The sequence below is a fragment of the Cheilinus undulatus genome, linkage group 15 (assembly GCF_018320785.1).
Source record: "Cheilinus undulatus linkage group 15, ASM1832078v1, whole genome shotgun sequence".
Classification (NCBI taxonomy): Eukaryota; Metazoa; Chordata; class Actinopteri; order Labriformes; family Labridae; genus Cheilinus; species Cheilinus undulatus.
In genome coordinates this window covers 21,621,421-21,641,602 of record NC_054879.1, presented here as the reverse complement: position 1 = coordinate 21,641,602, position 20,182 = coordinate 21,621,421, and the positions used below count along the sequence as shown (strand labels likewise).

The 20,182-nt window shown below is 40.8% G+C and overlaps 1 protein-coding gene across 1 annotated transcript in view; it reads left to right on the top strand.

The window, feature by feature from the left end:
- The window catches only part of LOC121522465 (SH3 domain-binding protein 4), a 46,420-nt gene extending 31,808 nt beyond the window's left edge, over window positions 1-14,612 (top strand). The window contains exons 4-5 of the mRNA XM_041806891.1: window positions 10,256-10,444; window positions 11,354-14,612. Of these exons, the coding sequence (XP_041662825.1) occupies window positions 10,256-10,444; window positions 11,354-11,578 (414 nt within the window). The 3' untranslated portion in view covers window positions 11,579-14,612. The remainder of the gene's footprint in view (window positions 1-10,255; window positions 10,445-11,353) is intronic.
- The last annotated feature ends 5,570 nt before the right edge of the window (window positions 14,613-20,182 follow it).

The window sequence follows — 20,182 nt, the reverse complement described above, 5'->3', positions numbered from 1 at the left end:
TTATAATGAAGACATCCCTAGAATTAGGATGGACTCTTCGTATTTTTCTCATTTGTGGTGGATTTACAATCAAACTGCATGTATACTGCCTCCTACTAGGGGTGTCATGGTTTCCATAGGTCACAGTCTGGTCTGTACCTTGGCTTTTGGGTCTTGGTTCAGCTTGGGTTTGGTTCAACAGAAGAAAAGCACCAAGACGTTCTGGCCACATGTTCTTAGGAATGGTCAAGTTGGTACGGTCTGTCGTGGACTGAATGTTCAGTAAAAAAAAAACAGCAAAACAAAACGATGCAAAGTAAACCTCTCTGAGGTTCGATCTGAATAAAGGGGAACAATCCTACCTGCCACAGTATAAAACAATCTCATGTAAAAACGCCCCTGTTTTTCATGAGGAACAGAGAGCAGGTCTGTGTTTCTCTGACGGTTTCCTCCCTGGTTTCTAATTATCTTCAGCCGTCATGCCGTGAGCGGTAGTTTCAGGGTGATCCTGACAGAAGAAACACAAAAACAAATGTGGACTCAAGACACGAACGCTGCAGCCTCGACTGGCTCTGACACTGTATTTTCTCTCACCACCTTTTATTATCTTCTTTTCCGTGCTGCAGTGTCTAAAAATGGTTCTAACCAGTGTTTACAACCTCACGCAAATTACAGTCTGTTCTCTGACATCAGCCCAACGATGGCTGTGAAGTCTCATCGAGAGAGAGAAACGCTGACAGAAACAAAGAGTGAGGATTCAGAAGCTCATCAACGCTATCTGGAAACAAGATCTAAACAGAGGCACACATAATAAAATAAGAGTTTAATCATTGGGTCAAAATTAGCTGTTAGTGTTTTATACTTTATAACTGGTCTAAAGATAAAAAAAACATGTAGGGTAGTAAAACCCTAGCAGAAAAAGAATGAATTCATCATCATGTTGTCTGAACTGCAGAAGATCTTAAGCAACACTTTCCCTGCAGAAACTCTGCCAGTGTTTGTGTGCAGTCAGCATGAGTTTGGATGTCCACTTTGGAGAATTAATATTGATTGATTTTGTTTGTAAATCAAGGAATAAAAATCTTGTGTCATGAAAACTGTGGATGGGAGGCTTTGAGCTCATTGACATTTGGAGGCTGTTTACCAGTGGTCCCATTTCAGTCCCATTTCTAACTTAATGACCTCAGTTTACACCAAATATTCATGACAAGCCACTCTGCAGCATCTACAGTAAAAATCATTTCATGGTGCTGCAACAGGATGAGCTGATGCATGGCTTCCACTCAATGACTGCATGAAGTGATTTTTACCTTTAGTTGCTGCACAATAACTCTACAGTAGAAGGATAGAATTGCGTTTTCATTGTTTTCCCTTTGTTTGTTCCAAGTGTCATGATAATGTATAAAATTGAACTGTATGAGGATGCACGAGGGTGATTCATCACTGAACCCTGGTTAACATCACCATCGTAGCCTGGCTGAGCTATTTCAAGGCACATGTAAACACAAAAATCCTTTGCTAGCACAGTGCTGTTTTAAAGAAAACATCTGCAGAAAATCATTTATTTTCCACTCAGACATTTAACTGTTGCAGCCTTGGATTTCTCATGGATTAGCTCATATAGCAGTGTGCATCCCACTCAGGTGATGGCAGGTGAGAAAGGAGTGTTTAGCATGATTTTATCTAATGAAATATTTCACTCTGAACACATTTTTGCAGGCCGTTAAAGCCTATGAAAACCAGATTCCGAATTTCACTGTTCACAATTATCAGCTTGCCACGCCCAGAAAAACAGCAGTTTGCAATTTCCTGAACAGAACAAGAAACATCATCAGACGTCTTGATTTAAGCTGCTACAACTTGGTTCAGTCAGCTCTGATGGCTTCCAGAGATGTCTACACTAAAATTGTCACTTCTGAGGGTCACTCCAGAATTGGAGGACAATTTAGCTGCCAAAACTTTTGAAAAATCAACTTTTTGTTGTGCACATTTTTAATATATTTTTTAAAATCTGCAGGTAATAACCCATCAAAAATGTGATGGTCCTGCTCAGGCATCAAAGACAACATTTTTCTTGGATTTTTTTTTTAGTATCCAGTGTTTGGTGCAACCCTGTTACCAAAACTCAATCATGTGAAACCCAGGTATTTTAAAAAGAGTTTAAAAACTCTCTTTAAAAAAAAAAAAAAAAAAAAAAAGTAAGTCATTTTCAAATTGAATTCTCAAAAAAATCTTCTAGGACTTGATTATCTAAAACTTTAAGGATCTTTGAAAGTCTTTCTTAGAAAATCTTAAAAATTCAAGCATTTCTTTTCCCTTAATTCAGTATTTATTTCCAGATGTATGCTCTAATACATCACACACATAGCTATTTAAACTGTTCAAATGACTACACTTTAAAGCCCTTGAAGGAAAAGAAAATAATTTAAGATTACTTTGTTAAAAAAAATCAAATGGTAACAAGATTTAATGATTCTATGACTTTAGACTGCAGCTCATGATATTTTCATATGGGACATAACCACAGGATTACAGGCATGTTGTTTGAAATATATATTTTTAAATTTAAGGGTATATTTACATCTATGTATATGATTTTAGGTACATTTTTAAGTAGACCTTTTTTAACTGCTCATTGTGGCAAGTACCAACCAGCCAATCACATGGGTTATTTTGTGTAGATGTTGTGTTGTTTTGTCGTTAGTCACTATAACGGATCCTGTTAGGGTATGTTGGTTGATTCTGTGGTGTTGTGTCATTGTTTTTGCTGTTTTGGGTCATTCTAAAGTATCTGTTGTATGTCCGTTGGATCTGGGTTGTGCAGATGTTTCCTGCCTCATTGTTCTCAAACTAAACAGAAGCTCCAGACGTCGACGTCCAGGCGCCTGCAGACTTCCCATAATCCTCTCTGACCCCCACATACCCTCCCCTGTTCTCAGCTCGGTGCTACCTGCTGCAGGTGAATTGTGCTCCATAACACTGATATTTAGTGTTTCAGTGTTAGCGCTGAGCTGCAGCAGAAGAAGACAATGAATAAGTGGTTAATAATTCAGCTAGTTTCATTCATACTGTTTCTTCTGTGGTTTTTAAACATTTAAACATCTGACCTGAATATCTGCTGCGAGGACTCACAGCTGTGTTTGTTCAGTCTGATCTGTTTGTTAAATATCATTTCTGCTGAAATTTTGCCTTCATTCCTCATACTGCTGATGTTTTAGGTTTATAGAATTATAATCCTGCAGACTTTGGGGGGTAAAAACACAAACAGATATTGTTGGGTTAAAGGGAAAAAAGAAAAGAAGAAATCTGGAACAAATGGCATTAGCAACTACATCTGTTTGTACAGACAGGTGTGAGATAGAGGCATAAATCAGTGATAAACTACAGGTAACTCCTGCACACTAACACAAAAAACATGCAGTACATGAAGCTCCTTTACTATTCATACTGTCTGCATGAGTTTACTGCTGTATTTGACTATTGAAATGATAAATGTCTCAGTGTTCAGACATCACTACTGTTGGACTCTGCTGGTATAGCATTTACCTCCAGCTCAGATGAAGTCTGTAAACCATGTGACAGTCATCCCATCCTGCAGGTACGCTGATAAACTCGACCCTGCTGGCTTCCATAGTCATTTTGTCAGCTGACAATCACACAATATCTGCTGGCTGATGGATTAACCTCCCTGATTTCTCTCTCATGTTTTGACATGTTAAAGGTGAAAACTGAATGTGGTGTCAGACTTCTGCTGGAGATTTTTTAGATTAATCCATCAAAAGAGATTTTAAAACGTCCAAATATGATGTAAAACTTACATTAAAGTAAAAAAAGTTCATGCCTGTTAGAGTTAGAAGAGTCTTCCAACCGGGTTATTCACTCAGATCAGATGGGTTTATATGACTAATGTATTGAAACAGCATTACATTATGATGCTCGAATGTTGATGTAGTTTTTGAATCTTGGTGATGTTTCTCTCGTCATTCTGGCCATGCATGCTTCACCCTGCCCCTCCATCCACTAGAATCAGGATGCAAATGTGCATAGGGGTAAGTCTAAATGGGAGGGCCAAGATTGTTAAGATTGAGCCTTAGGGTAGGGTGGGTTCAGATGAGGGACCCTGACTCCACCCTGATTACACCTGATGCCAGGGTAAGCGAACTTGGGCACCAAGTCTGAGTCTTCTTGAAGAGGTGGTCTGAGTATGATTTGTGCATGTGGGTATGGTCTTGTTGGAGAATGAAACACAACCATGCTTCAGTAAGGAGTGGGCTGCTATAGGACACAGTTTCTATCTCTCTCAGTCATGGTTTTCACCTATGGATGGTCCAAACCTGTAGTCAGTAAAAAATGATAGAAACATCTGTAGTAACAGGATGCACTATGGCAGCCTCACAGCCGACCTCCTGAATTATCTGTAGAGCGATCAGAGTGGTAGAAAATTCTGGAGCATAACAATAGCAACAAGACAAAACCAACACAACCCCAGCAGCATCAAAGATGGACTATTTCAGGAGGAGGATCTGTTCTCTTTAACTTTTCTGTACACTAATTTGGATTTTCCTCTCTCCGTTATCTTCCTCTTTTTCTCCTTCACTTCCTCCTCCCCCCGTCCTCCCTCTCTCTGGGTGTGTCTCTCTGCCTCTTTTGGAGTATTTGTCTGAAGTTCAGATCAGTCCGTCTCTGGAGATTTGTTCTCGTTCAGGAATGTGGGAGTTATTTCTGAGATGAAGAATGAAGGAGAGGCACGTACAGCTCTGCAGCAGAAACAGAGACAGGATTCCTCTAAGCGTTTGAACCTGAGCAGACTTAAATTAGAGTAGGTAAATAAAGCCTGATGTTTGATTTAAGTAGTGAACTTATTCAGGAATAAAGATTAAAACCTTTTTAATCAGAATTATCTTCATAGTAACACATTTGGATAGAGAACAGATATGAAAGTGGGAACATGTATGAGTTATCAGAGCATTTTTTACTTTATCATATATTTTCATTTTAATGAGGCGACAGTAATGGTCAGAAATCCAGCAGAACAGGCAAACTTGCAGTGAATGGGCTGTGGTCTTCAAACGTCTACTTCCTGTATGAAGTCATAGTTCTCCCATATTCTCTCATCTCCAGCTGCTCAGGGCTGCACTCCACTGCTCTTTGCTTCAGACAGATCTCGCAGACAAGAGCAGCCATCGGTTAGAGCAAAACTGCAGCATGCATGCAAAACCACAGACATTAGAATTTGGAATTTGCCTGTTGGTGAAGAGAGCAGTAATACTAGAGTTAATCTCAGAGAGATTACATGATATTTTCTGTATTTTCTAAGATCAGTTTATCAATGCTGCTATAGTCTGATATGTTCTGTTAATTTGATCATGTCACTGGTATAAAAACATTCATCAGTTCTTACAGAGGGAAATAAACTCAAAGTACATCAGCACTGTGCATCAAAGTAAACCAAAATGTAGAGATGTGACAGTATCACCAATGTCATGTTGTCACGGTGACAGAAGCGTCTCAGTGTCGTTGAGGACATGTGACAGTTTCAGAATGTGGGTGTTCAGGATAAAAGTGCAGGTTTTTAGTGAAGAAGAGTGAAGGGAAGCGGGAACTACAGTTACCACCGGCCCTTGTGTACCCGTCATCCTTTGCACTCTACTCGCTGGCTTGATCTAACATTGTGAAAATGGTGGATGCGGCAAAGTAGAGCGAGTGTCAAAGATTTAGAGACTGTGGAGGCTCCAGAGACTTTTAAATCTGACGCGTGGAAGCATTTTGGTTTCATGGTGTAAAGAAATGAGAAAAAGGCGACAGGCAAAAAAATAATATCAGACACTGTCAGACTGAGGAGACACACCTGATGGGGAATATCAGGAAATACTTTAGCAATCATCATCTTGAAAACATTGATAAAGATGTGAGGATGAGAATCCAGCCAGGTCAAAAGAGTCTTAAGGAAGCGTTCACAATCCCACTTCACCACAACAGATAACAGCAGCATCAGTGAAAATACCAGCAAATACTACAGCTGTTTTAGTGGTGGACATGAAGGTTTTAGAAGGTCAGTAAACACGCTGGGGACAAAGGAGAGGGAGAAATTTACGCCTTATGCACACCTACAGCACTTTCTTGCATATTATAATATTTAAAGTGTTATTAAATAAAAGTTAATTAGCTGACTTAGCAAGTGGACAGTTGTGTTATGATGGCACATCCAGAAAAAGAAAATTCAGTTTAGTGACAAACTTGAATAAAGTCAGTTATTCAGTTAACACCTGAACCAATCTACCTCTTTATATGCGAACAAGCATTCTCCTTTAATGGGCTTTAAAACAGTTAAGTCAGGAACACTCATCATACATTTAACCCTTTTATTATTAAATGGATCTACAGTTTTACTTGGTGGAGAAAGTTCTGCTCTGAAGATGCTCCTTGGGTTAGTCAGCAGCATGATTTGACTTTCCATGAAGCACATGGCTGGGAACCCCCATAGAGATAGATACATTTATAACAATGCATAGTGAATACAAGAAAATTAGTTCAAAAGCAATTAATCCATAGTAGCATGCATCTGAATGAGGATACAACAAGCTTTATGTTTTAAAGGAGGAGGCTGAGGTGGAGGAGGAGGTATTAGAAGAGAGAAAGAGCTGTGATTGGCTGTGGGAGCTGGGAGGTGATGGCCATCACCTTGACGTATGACTACCGTGTCCTGCACTAACTAACGCTAGGCTACATGAAATAATGATGATATACAACGAATGGACAGTGCATTAATTATTAGGACTTATACGTCCATTTCTTTCTCTTTTTCTGTTAACAACGACTCACATCATAAAACCTCAGGGGTTCAATGTCATTGTCAGAGCTCCATAAACTTTTCCTCTGTCTCAGAGCTTCAGTGTTTGGTTTGTTTACATTTGGGACAGACCTCTCTGTGCCCTCATTAGCGTCACTGACAACGTCCCCTCCTTCTATCAAACATGCTGGACTTTCTGTTGGGAGGTTGTGGGGCGTCCCAGTTGTGGTCTTGATTGTCTCTATGACACACCACACAGGATAAAAGCATTGATTTTTCAGAGCTGACAGTCCTGAAACCCTCATGGTTATAGTGGTGGTTATAACGTGGAGTCTGACCTCGGCCTTAAGCTCTGAGGAATAACTGCTGTGGTTCTTTTTTTATTTGAGGTCAGTGAAACAGTGTAATAGAAGCGATGCAGGTAGTCCTTTTTAAAGCTCACCTCCTCATCCTGTTTTTGTCTCTGACCTCTGTTTATGAAGAGGTGAAGAGGTGGAGAGGCCGGCTTCACATCCAAACTGGAAGAGGAATGAAAAAGCAGTGAGGAGCAGACGGAGAGTGAGGGCTGCAGATGGGAGAGATGGAGGAAATCAGATGGAAAATGAAGACGGGATCGAAAAATAATAAAGAGGAGATTGAAGAGGAGAGATGGAGCGTCGGCCTGCAGCCGAGAGCGAGGAACAGAAACACAAGGAATATGAAGGAAACACGGTGCTCATCAGAGACGCTCTCTCTCTGTTATTCTCTGGATTCAGGCGTGATTGCTTCATTTTCACGTTATCTAAAGAAAAGAAAAACGTCTGCAGGAATTTTGTTCTTATTGTGACGGGCAGATGATTTATGCTGCTGAAGAGCTGCAGTGCCTCTGGATAAACACTGGGGAATCTACCTACACAATACTGACACATACACAGAGCCAATGATGTGCTTTCTCTCAGACCAGCTGGCTTTTAAAACAGCAGCGCTGCACTCATCTTGTCCTCTCTCTTATTGTTTTTCCTGCTGATAATACTTACGACATACAACAAAGATTGACCACAAACACCACTCTCAGACTAGCGCAGATCGACTGAACTTAGAACTCAGTCCCTTAAACTAAAAACTGAACTCCCAAACATCTTTTTCAAGACAAAACTTACATCATCTTTTCAGTACTCAGCATCCTGACTGTAACACCCTCAGTGTCAGCTGTTTTTGTCACAGCATTCTCAGGTGAAAACACTCCCTCACTGGCCAACTGAAAAAGAGGTGGGACTTGTACCACCAATGTCAACAACAATGGAGGGGGGTTAAACCCATCTGGCTTGTGTTTTTAAAGGTAAAGTTTCCAGGTCTACAGTTGCTGCTCAGATTAGGACAGGATTCTTTTACAGTTTTCATGTTTTAACAGTGAGATTTCTGTGGGTTAAGGAGATACCAGACACTAATCAGCCAATTACACACCTGATTGTCAACTTCCAAGAGCCAATAGAAACAGCATAATAAGCCTTTTGTCTTTAGCAGAGAAGATCTGAAACATTTTTCATGGGCCAACCCAAATACTCAGCTCTGCTGCTCATCCCACAAATGCATGTTCCTTACAAATAGCTTTACAACGGTACAAGATTTATTACCAAGAAGCACTGTTACAACAAAAAAAACAATCTACCAAAAACTCATTTACTTACTTTTTCAGCCAAGTTTATATACACCAGGGAGTTGCGTTCTGAAACCTTGGTTGTGGCTGCTGTTGGCATTAAAACAGCAGCTCTGTTCACAGACCCTTCAACCTTAAGTCAGCCTGGAAGTGATCTCTTTTATTTTGGCAGGAACTTCCTGTGGTTATTCAGTGAGGAAACAGGTGTTTCTTCTCTTCCTCTAAACATCCTGAAGACAAAGTAACAAACAAACCAAGAGTGAAAATGGGTACTGATTCTCCCAGGTCTCTTTGTCTGCTCCTAAACAAACCTTCAGCTCATCTGATTGGCTCTCAGCTGCTCTGTTATCTCATCCTCAGAGTCAGAGAGGCTGCTGGAGCGGGCATCTGCATTCCTCACCCCAACTCCCCCCTCCATCCTCCCCCTCCTCCTCCACATCCTGTCGTTCCAAACATTCCTGAACACGAAGCCGAGGCCAAAACTGGAGCTTTAACTTCACCTCCACGATCAGGCAGGCAGCCTAGGTCTGGTTTTAGTTTTGCCCTCACTCTAGACACACTGGTTTATCAAAATGAAAGGGGAATATTGAATAATGAAATTTGAGCTGTTCCCAAGTCTAACAGGAGAAAAAATCCCTCCTGAGCTTTTGGTCTGCCCCTGGCCTCCTCCAAATCATTTCAGCCACTCAAACCTGCAACTTCATACTCCTGCACAACGCCTGCATACTGCTGACACTCCATCAATCCACCTGTCAGTCTAAGGCTCATCCTACCCTCACTCATAAACAAGACCCCTACTCAGTACTTGAACTTCCTTTAAACAGAGACACAGTCTAACTTTTTCTGGCTAATAAAACTGATCTTTGAGTATCTGGTTTCTCGAAAACCTTGTGATGGAAACTTTGACAGCAGTTGGCATGCAGCCACTCCAGACCTGCTGTGTCGACCAAAACACCAGAGAAACTAAGATCTGAATGTTTAAGCCCTGAAATGTTGCAAACTTATTTGTGCAATTTTGTCAGTGTGCAGAATTCTGCCTGAAGAGATTTATCTTTGATTTGTTTATAAAAATATACGCCATAAAAAAATTAATTTAATAATACAAAGTTGCACATTTACACAAGGTGGCAGTTTTTATGAATAATATTTTGTGCTTTATTGGATTTAATGTATTCTAATCTGACATTATTGTTTTTTATCTTTTACTTTGTCTTTTGCTTTTCATGAGATAATTATCAGAAATTAATTCATCTTAGCTGCTCTAAAGCAGTAAAAATGTAAAGGTAAAAAGAGGACTGTGAAATTAACACATTTAGCTTTCAGGCCTCTGAGCTGAAATACTGGACCATGTTGTAGAGACTACAGAAACTGTTTCTGGTGTTTTTGATCTGCCCTATTGCTATTTTAATCAGTAAAGTTTCAGTAGCTTCTGGCTGAGTTTATTTATTGTGATGTTTTCAGACTTCTCTGTGGGTATGAGTAGCCCCATGTCTGTGTTTGTGTATTACCAGGAGAGTAAATCCTCAGAGTTTCTGTCAGGGCAGCATGAGGCTCTTATTTCTGTTTCCAGCTCAAAGAAAGAACGTGAAAAATGTCCAAAGCTGAGATTTACAGTCGGATTGTGGAGCAGGCGCTGGAAAAATCCCAGGATAAAGTCAGAGGAGGGAAACCTTCTCATGAACCTTTAATCATCTGAGTCAAGTTTAAGTCAAACTGGTTTCTGCTCTGGTTTAATGTTGATGGTGTCTGAGCTCGTACGTCTGTATGGTCTATGTTTTATTATGTAGTCCAATATCTACTTTGTTCAGTGTTCATTTACACAATTTTCCTCCCGTTGTCGCCCCCTGCAGGCTCTTTTGAAGATGGACTGTCAGGGACTTGTGGCCCGGCTCGTCATGGACTTCGTGCTCCTGACCACGGCGGTAGAGGTGGCTGGGCGCTGGAGGGAGCTCGCAGAGAGGCTCGTCAAGGTTTCCCGGCAGCAGATGGACGCGTACGAGGCGCCACATCGAGACAAGAACGGAGTGGTGGACAGCGAGGTAAAAATAAAAAATATTCACATTTAGGGTTAGGGCTGAGAAATTATTAAAAATTTAGATTAAATTGCAATATGATCTACTACAATTTTCAAATTGCAGAAGGTGTAAAATTTAATTTGTAAGTCAGAATAAGAAAGTAATATTTTTTTGCAGCAGAGATGTTCTGCTTTAAACATCATGCAAACATTCAAGCATTTATTTTTTGGATTAATTATTTTTAAAAATCCTGCTTTCCTTATTTTCTTCCGTTTTTTTTTATCTGAATGAGAATGGCATAAGAACTATCATTTCCTTTAGACAGCAATTTATATTGAATCTACAATATGAGTGAAATTAATTACAATTAGGTTTCACAGAGTTGTTCAGCCCTGGTTTATTCTTTCTAATATGGAGCTGGTTAAAATATGGAATGATTTACTGCTTATGTTTGTGAAAAAAAGGGATCTTAAATCAGACTTTTGATATTTAGGGCTATAAGAATTTAAAAAAGTCTGAGTTTTACTTGTGAGATGTTTAAATTTTAGATGAGTCTTTGATTAATGCTTTATTCATACAGGATTAGTATTACCGAGGGACCTCTTGTAACTTAGTAATCTCACAGGACATCTATGTTTTTAATCCTGTATCGATAATGTTGGTAAAATCTCCAGGGCATATTACTGACCATATTTCAGGACACAGGTCCTCAGGTAATACTAATCCTGTGTGAATAAGCATCTCTGATTCTTCAAATGCGTTGACATTTCTGCTCTGAAATGTTGCCAGTGTATCAGGTGTCTCTGACTTATATTTTCAATGCCATGGTGTTTTAAAGTTTTTATATTTTTAGTTTTTTTCTACTCCTTTCAGAATTTTCTTATTCTAGTATCCTGACATTTTTATAACCATTTCCCTCTCCGTGGTCGACAGGCAATGTGGAAGCCAGCCTACGACTTCCTGGTGACGTGGGCTGCTCAGATCGGGGACAGCTACAGAGACGTGATCCAGGAGCTCCACCTTGGTCTGGACAAGATGAAGAACCCCATCACCAAACGCTGGAAGCACCTGACCGGCACACTCATCCTCGTCAACTGTTTGGACGCCCTGAGGAGCTCTGCCTTCAGCCCTGCCTCTCAGGACGACTACGCCATCTGACCCCACCCGCTGCCTCTCACCAGCTCACCTCGCTCTCCTGGAGCGTTGGAAACATTTTCTATGCTGCAGATCAGCTGAGCGCTCACTCTGCTGTCACACAGCTGACTCCGCCCCCGTAGCGAGCAGCCAATCAGCAGGGAGCAGCAGCGTTCATACAGACTCTTTTAATAGTCCAGTCTGCATAGTTGTGTATTTTTGTACTCTTGTTATGGCACAGTGTTTTTTAAAGCTTCACTTTGGACTGTTTGGTTAAAAACTGTGGATCAAACGCCGACAGAGACACTTTTTAAAAAAAGACACTTTTAATATCCTGGTCGCACGTGTGTCAACCCTGTTTATTTATTTTACAACACAGAGAAAAGTCACGTCTTCTTCTTCTTCAGGATCGCTCACTGTGCTTCTCTTCACTCTGTCACATTTAAAGGGTTATTCTGCTGTTTTTAACTCTAGGACCATTTTATTTTTCATGTTAAATCATCTCCACGATTATGAAAGGAAAAATATGGAAGATGATAAACCATTTTAAAAAGTTTATCTGAGGTTAAAACAAAGAGATAAAAGTCAAGCCCAATCCCTCCTGGTCCCTGTCACCCAGTCTGATCAAACCTTGTTTCACATTTGGCATTAATGATCCATTTTGGGCAGTCTCATAGTTGTTGATCAGGTCTACTACTGTGGTGTCATCAGCAAATTTTCTACAAATTTTAGCAGTGTTGGTGGAGTGAATTGGCGAGCTGTCATATGTGAAGAGGGTGTAGAGAAAAGGACTGAGGACACACCCTAGAGGTGTTCCAGTGTTCAGGGTTTAAGATGGCTGAGGTGTGACCTCTCTTCCATTCTGACATTCTGGGGTTTGTTCCCGAGAAAATCCAGCACCCATGAACATTAACCCTGAAACCAACCACATGCATACCACCTACTGTATCAGACTGTGAAACAAGAACGCTCAAGCACTGGGCAGTGTTACTAATTTGAATGCAGACCAGGAGAGGAGAGAGGAGGGAGAACAATCATGCTTGGGCATACTGCAAAACAACCATGACATACAAGAAAATACCCTAGAACTCCAGAATATGCCCCATAATTTAGGTACAGGGTGGATAAACTCCAGAATAACCCTTTAAAAGCTGCATACACAGAATTGAGCTTATTAAGCTCGCTCTACTGGTGCCAAAACATTTCTTCCATGAATTTTAAAAGAAAACTGATCAACTGATGAAACCTGAAAAGGTTTGAAATGAGACTTTTGCTGCTTTTTTAACAAATAATTTTAATTTCCTGTTTTTGATGACACTAATGTTGAACAGAGTGTAAGAGGTTGACCTGATTTCATCATCTCTTGTCCTGGAGCTTTCACCATTTTCTCATCAGCAGATTCAGTTTGATTCATTTTCATCCTTTGCAGCATGGGGAATATTGCCCTCTTTGGATAGTTACTGTGGATCTTCTTCTGTTTGACCTAACCAAACATTGATAGATAGTAAATTGGTTTTATATCTTTACAGTGAAAATATGAGCAAACTGTACAGCTCCCTGTATTCCATACATTCTACCCTTTAAACTATTGGTACAAACATGAGGCACGCCATTTCTCTAGGTTATAGTGATATTTGAACAACAGGATTTCTATAATAAAAAGTGCTTTTGTAGCAATTGAAAATGGACCTAATGATGAAACTAAAACAAAACATGCATGCGACAGAAAGCTAAAGGGGAAGAATCAAATCAAATCAGGCTGATAAAACTTCCTAACACGAGTCTTCTTTCCACAAGTGTGTGCCAGCCACATGCTCCTCTATTTGCTTTGAGTTCAGATCACACTCAGGTGTGCTCCAGGTAGAGAGAGGACAAACAGCCAGGGAGAGAGAGGAAAGGCTGCTGACCAGGCTGCATGTCACATCTGACAGAAGAAATGCTTTGCAACAGTTCCCATTAGAAGACACAAAAGTACAGACTGCATTCAACTAAAGGTGTACTTTTTGGTCATTTTTATATCAGTGCACAGTCAGCTTTTTTCTAGTAACCAAATGATAAGATCGCAGGTTCAAGCAGTTGAAATGAGATTCCTCAGGTGGGTGACTGAGTTCAGCCTTAGAGATATGGTAAGGAGCTTGGCCATCCGGAGAGAGCTTTAAGTTGCGCTGCTGCTACTTTACCTCAAAAGGAGCCAAGGAAGGTGGTTTTGCCTCCCAGTCACCTCCCTCTGGAGGTCTTCCAGGCACATCCAACTGGGAGGAGACCCAGTGGTAGACCTAGGACTAGGTCTCATCTGGCCTGGGAACACCTTGGAAGATGGATAGATGGATAGATGATAGATGGATGCATGAATGGATGGATGGATGAATGATGGATGATGGATGTGTAGACTCTGTTGGGCACTAGTTTGGCTCAGTGGGTAGAGCAAACACCCATATACTAAGGTTTTAGTCCTCTATGGTTTTATCCCTGGTCTCTGTGCTGTTTGGTGCATGTCTTCCCCCACTCTCTCTCCTGATGTTTCCTGTCTCTCTTCAGCTCTCCTAACTTTATAAAAAGGTGAAAAGTGATTTTTTCAGAGCATACTTCCTTTATTTGTTAAAATAACACAACCAAAGATGGGCGCATCAAATTCCAACACAGATTTTTTTTTTTTGCTGTCTCTCTCTGAGTGAAGGCCTTAACTCAATAATTCAACCTTCCTAACTGCATTTAAACATGTTATTGTGGTGGCTGAAGGTGAATCTGCTGATGAGAACGTAGCACTAAAGAAAGCTCCAGAACGAGTAAGTTTAGGTTTTTCTGTCAACAATAAATCTGATTAATGAGTTAAAAATATGACCTGTCTGCAGCCTTATCCTCCATAAAACAACCAGACCTTATCTCTGGTCTGTTTTTCTTTATTTTGTATGACTATTTTCTACCAAAGTTTGCCAAAAATCCTCTCAGATCTTACATCTTCCTCTTGTTTTCTGTCCTCAGTGCTCATCCATCAGTGACTTTTTGTGACTGCTACTTTTGTGGAAAGACTCTGAATAATAAAATGTAAATAAGCGTGCACTCTGTCTGAAGCTGTGTCTGTCTGTGATCATGAAAGAACGCCGTACAGAACATCATAGTGAGGTTTTCTTATCAGGAACAGGAGCGACAGGCTGTCATATTTGGAGCGTTATCAGCATTTTGTTTGTGGAAAAACAGGCTGAAAATACGGAGGGTGAGAAAACGTACAGAGGGAGGTAAACACTGCTGCTGTTTATCTTCTTTCTGTTTTGACCTCCAATAACACAGATTAGAGAAGGAGGGTGGTTCTGCAGCAGGAAGGCTCTGGCCGTGTCCGTTTATAGACCTGCTGATTCTGTTACTCCTCATGTTTGACAGATTGAAGCCCTGCAGCATCAGAAATAGTCTTACATTTCCAATAAGAGCTTGACTTATGGTTTAATCTTCCTGTGGATCTCCTGGAGGTAGAAATGTTCTTATGAGAACAAAGATTACCAGTCTGCAGCCATGATAAAACTCTGATTAGTAAACAAACATGGACAGAGAAGAACAACCTGAACAGATAAAAACATCCAGAAATGAGAGATAAGGTGATTTCAGAAAATTCTTATGACTTGACTCCAAAACCAGGATGTTAAATTCATTTTCATGCTTTCTCACTGATGTCAGCCAATGCTTTCTGAGGAATATGAAGCCAAATGACTTTAGATCGGCAACAGACAAAAATCAGGGGCTGTGGTGGGGCTTTGGCTGGCTAGTTAGATAATATTTGAGTCTTAACTGATTTTAAAGAGGCTATATGTAACTTATAGAAAAAAAATCAGTGTAGCAACACTGCCGACCATTAGGCAAACTACAACAGTATTGTGTTGCTTGTCCACGACGGCACAGTCCTTGCGTATGAATGAGCCTCTGGTTTATCAGCTGATGAATCTGACTCAACAGGCTTCTACAAGCAAACAAGGAAGAAATAAAGAGCCTCGTTCTTCACATCGGGATAAAGTGTGCACCAATATATAGGAAGTGTGAAAGCAGAAAACTTACATATAGCCCCTTTAAGAATGAGGGAAACCACAAACAAAAGGACAGTTTAATCCATTTTAAGCATTATATTCCTCTGAACACACACACACTAGACACTTTATCCAGACTGAGACCACACAGCGGCAGTTTATAGTGGCAATTTCAAAGAGAAGATTGCATAGACATCAGAACTCGCTGGAACTTCAGAAGAAAAACAAACATGGAGGATGATCTGCATTATTGACTGGCTGTCCTGGCATGCAATCTGCTTTGCAGAAAAAAAAAAAAAAAAAAAAAACAAGAAAAATGAAAATCAGGGGTATCCTGAGGAGCTGGAATAGTTTTGTTTATGTAAACACCCATTCACTAACTAAGACTGTGCAAGTCAGAAAAATGTTTGGGAATTTATAACTTACAGAATTGTAATGATTCAGAAATGGAGGGATGAGAGTAATGGTAGTGGGATTAGGGTCAAGTTGGAGGGATGAAGGGATGGGAGCCAGGGTGGGATAGAGGGATGAGGGTCAGAGTTGTGGGATTGAAGGATCAGGGTCAAGGTAAAGGGACGGAGGGATGAGGGTAAAGGTCATGGGATAGAGGGATGAGGGTCAAGGTGGAGGGATGAAAGGATGAGGGTAAGGGTCATGGGATAGAGGGACGAAGGTCAGAACTGTGGGACTGAAGGGTCAGGGTTGAGGGACGGACAGATGAGGGTAAAGGTAATGAGATAGAGGAATGAGGGTTGAAGTCATGGAATAGAGGGATGAGGGCCAGGGTTGTGGGACTGAGGGATGAGGAAAAGGGTGGAGGGATGAGGGTAACTATCGAAAGAGGGATGATGTAAGGGTTTCTGGGTTTGAGGGCTAGAGGGATGAGGGTGAGGGTTTAAGGGTTTGAGGGTTAGAGAGATGAGGCTTTCTTGAAAGCAGAGTCAGAGGCTTATTGTTGAGTCAGACATGTTTCCATAAATTAGGCAGTGAAAATGGGATTAGGTAGAGGTGTGGTCTTCATTCCTGAACCAAGTTGATAAACTATATGTATCAGCTGATCATCAGAGCAGGAAAACATAGAGAACAGAGAAGTGGGAGGGATATTAACAACTGCAATCAATGAACATGCCTCTGAATCCCCCAGGAGTTGGAATTTGTCACTGGGAAGAGGGATGTCTGGGATGACTGGATGGATGGATGGATGGATGGATGGATGGATGGATAGATGGATGGATGGATGGATGGAGATTATTCTTTCATCTCTAGTCCCCATCTGGTCTAATCTGATTAGATTCCTGGATGTGCGATAAAACAACTGAGGCTAAGAGAAAAGATCAATTAAGATAGGAGGAGAGGAAGTGAGCAAGAAGGTGAACAAGCAGCAACCCTGGAACCCTTTTTTAAAATCCTTTTTTTATGATGTTGGTCGGTTAAACAGTGCTGAGATCAGGCTATCAGGGTACTCTATGGAAACAGGATAGAAACCATCCTCTTTGCTGAAAGCTACTGGTCTGTTAAACTTTAAAATAACTGCTGTTAGATGGAGAAGTAATGAACTGTTGATCTACAATATTCAACCGTTTACCTTGTTTACTTGAAATTATTTAATGCCATGATTCCCAACCTACAATCTCTGCTTATGTCTAATAAAGATCCACAAGCTACCCACGATCCACGTGAAAATGTGGTACTCTGGTGTTAACATCAATTGAAGTTTTCAACAAGACACGATTTTAGTTCATTTTAACAACCTCAGAGCAGACAGAGCTTTGCACACCCTGTAAAATCAGTGCAACCAGTGCTTTAATGCACCCTAAACCTGACACGAACCAAACCAGATAGAGGGTGTAATAATGCTGGGCTGGTGCTGTGAGAGCAGCTGGGATAATTTCATCTCCAGTGTCAGCAGATATTAATTTAGGTACAAACGAGGGAGCACAGTCTTCCTGTTAGAGCGGGGAGAGTAAAGACCTGGAGGATTTTTACATCAAATGGTGCGTAACTTTGCTCCTACTTTTCATTTGTCTCCCCCTCGCTCCCTGCCGTTAAAGCAAGCAGACCTTAATTAAATACACAGATTAATGGAGGAGAAAAAAGAGCCAAAAGGAGTGGAATTAATTACAGCAGAGTTTGGGCTGACATGCTTCAGATCCCGGCCTGCAGCCCCGTAATGAGCTCCCCCCGGGTGACAGCTCCGCTCTCAGCCTTCAAATCCAGCGTAATCTGCACAAAGAGGAGGCTCATTCAGCACGCTCGCTCTTTATTGTCATGTTCAACATGGCGGGGGTTTTATTCCCTCAGATTTGGCTTAAGGCTTTAACATCCAAAAACCGTCTTAAATATTCTCCTAGTGTCATAATGTCTGGATTACTATTAAAACCAGAAACAGATTTTACGGTACGGGTGCCCAAATGTTTGATTCTTTGATCAATTTAATATCATATTTTATTTTAATACTTCAAAAAGTGCTAAAGTCTCTGAAACATGCATCTTCATGTTTAACAGAGAGGAAATTCTAACCCTGATGAAGATGTTAGTTCATGTTCTATTAAATGTCAAGAGGACAGGCTGCAGACAAAGGCACCTTCAGGGGCTTGGTCAACGTGAATGCAAACATACTTGTAACATGAGGGACTGTGAATTCAACTGTGCTCAAGTACAGGGCTCTCATCAGTGAGTGGAGCAGGATAGTCAACTCTAAACATCTCCTGTCTCTTTAAAAACTATCATATCTGTGCAGAACAGGCCCATTTCATCATCTGAGCTGCAAGGCAGATGAAGAAGTAAGAAGAGGGCAATTGTAACCTTGCAAAGCAGATTGGATACGCCAATTTCCTTGTTTTTCGCTGGTGAATCCATCTTGCAAAGCTCCCATCTGACCCGTTTGGGCCCAGTTAGAAAGTGACAGGACCAATCAGCGACAAGGGGCAGTACTTTCAGGCGCAGCAGAGTCGTGATGTAAACAAGCAGCAGCAAGAGCTGGTGCAGTTATGGAGGAAAAGATTAGCGTGGATGCTGCTAAAGCACCAGCTTTATCAGAACTTGACGACATTTCTTCCTTAAAAGAAGAACAAAGAACAGCAGTGAGTTGTTTTCTTTTCAAAAACGACAAAAGTCATGTACTGACATGTCTATAGTCGTCATATTTCGCGTTATTCCTCAGTAGCTGCGCACATGCAGCTCGATAGTGACTACATCACATGTTTTGTTGCTCTGATTGGCCTGTAGAGATGTGACAGACAGAACGATGTTTGAAATAAATCCATCTTGCATGTCAGGTTAGGGCAATTGTGCTTGAGCATGATGTAAATCAATCGTACCTGATGTAAAAAACTCTGAATTACACCAAAGCTTGAAAACTATGTCTGTTTTATGCTAAGTTGCATGAATTAAGCCATCTAAATTGGCACAAAGAGTGTGCATGCTGTCTATGTTGCATAAAAACATTGGCAATATTTTAGACCAGCAAATTCTAGTATTACTTACGGTGTGAGGAGTCTGACTGCAGATTTTTCTTATTAAAGAAAAGAAAGTATACTGGATGACAAGGACTTTTATTTTTGTCGCTGTGGTATCAAAAAGGTTTCTAAAGTGAATGAGTTTGGCAAGAATCATATCAAAATGTACACTTTTGGGATGTTATAAATCATAAAAAAGAGAACCATCTCCTTCATGGGCGCAGGGCCTGCAGCATGTTGTCACACAGGGTTAAAGCCTGCATGACTGTGGCTCCCGCTCTGCTCTCTCTCCTTTGTACATTTCCATTTCCATAAAGCTGTTGCTAAATTTGGTCCTTTGTGGTGACCGAGCATGAAGCAGGAAATCAAAGTTCTCCAGAAATGCAGAGCGGCAGTGCAGAAGCACACGAGTTTTTATCTTTAAATCAGAAATGTGATTTCTATTCCTTTATTCTTCACCGTTTTCATCATCCAGGGTAGTAAAGGAGGAGTTTACACCTTAATGGAGAAATGTCCAGAATGAATTCTGCAGCTCAGGAGCAGGAGTTTGAAGATTGAGTCATAAATCTGAGGCATGACTCACTGCAGACCGTTCAGTAAGTCTTTAAAGTTAGCTTCAGTTTGATCTAACCCAGAGTGAGCTGTGAGAGTTTATGACTTAAAGATGTGAAAAAAGCAACTGGGAGAGAGCATAAAACAGAAAACCACTCACATATAGTGAAGTTAATGAACACTTGCCATCCTGATATCTGAACATGTCTCTAGTCCAGGTGGAACTTAGAAAAATATGATAGATCCTCACTATTGGTGACATATCTGTTCTTCTGACTCTAAGCAGGCATTTGGATTTATTGATCCATTTTACCACACAGTAATCCATCATTCATAGTTCCACTCTGTTTATAGGGATCTACTGTACTATCATTAGATTCACATGAAGACATTATGGGGTCCTTGAGGAGCCTGGATGTTGATGTTGAAGCACTGGTACTGGAAGCTATGGTATTCCTTATATTTGATGTCCACCTATCACCACTAAATCTTGGAGCCCACAGGAGAATGAGGCCCAGGTGCTTACCTTTACATAATGGCACAGAACAGCCCTCTCAGTCTGGCATCTATCAGTGTATGTCCATAAGATCCTTCTCAGTGACAAA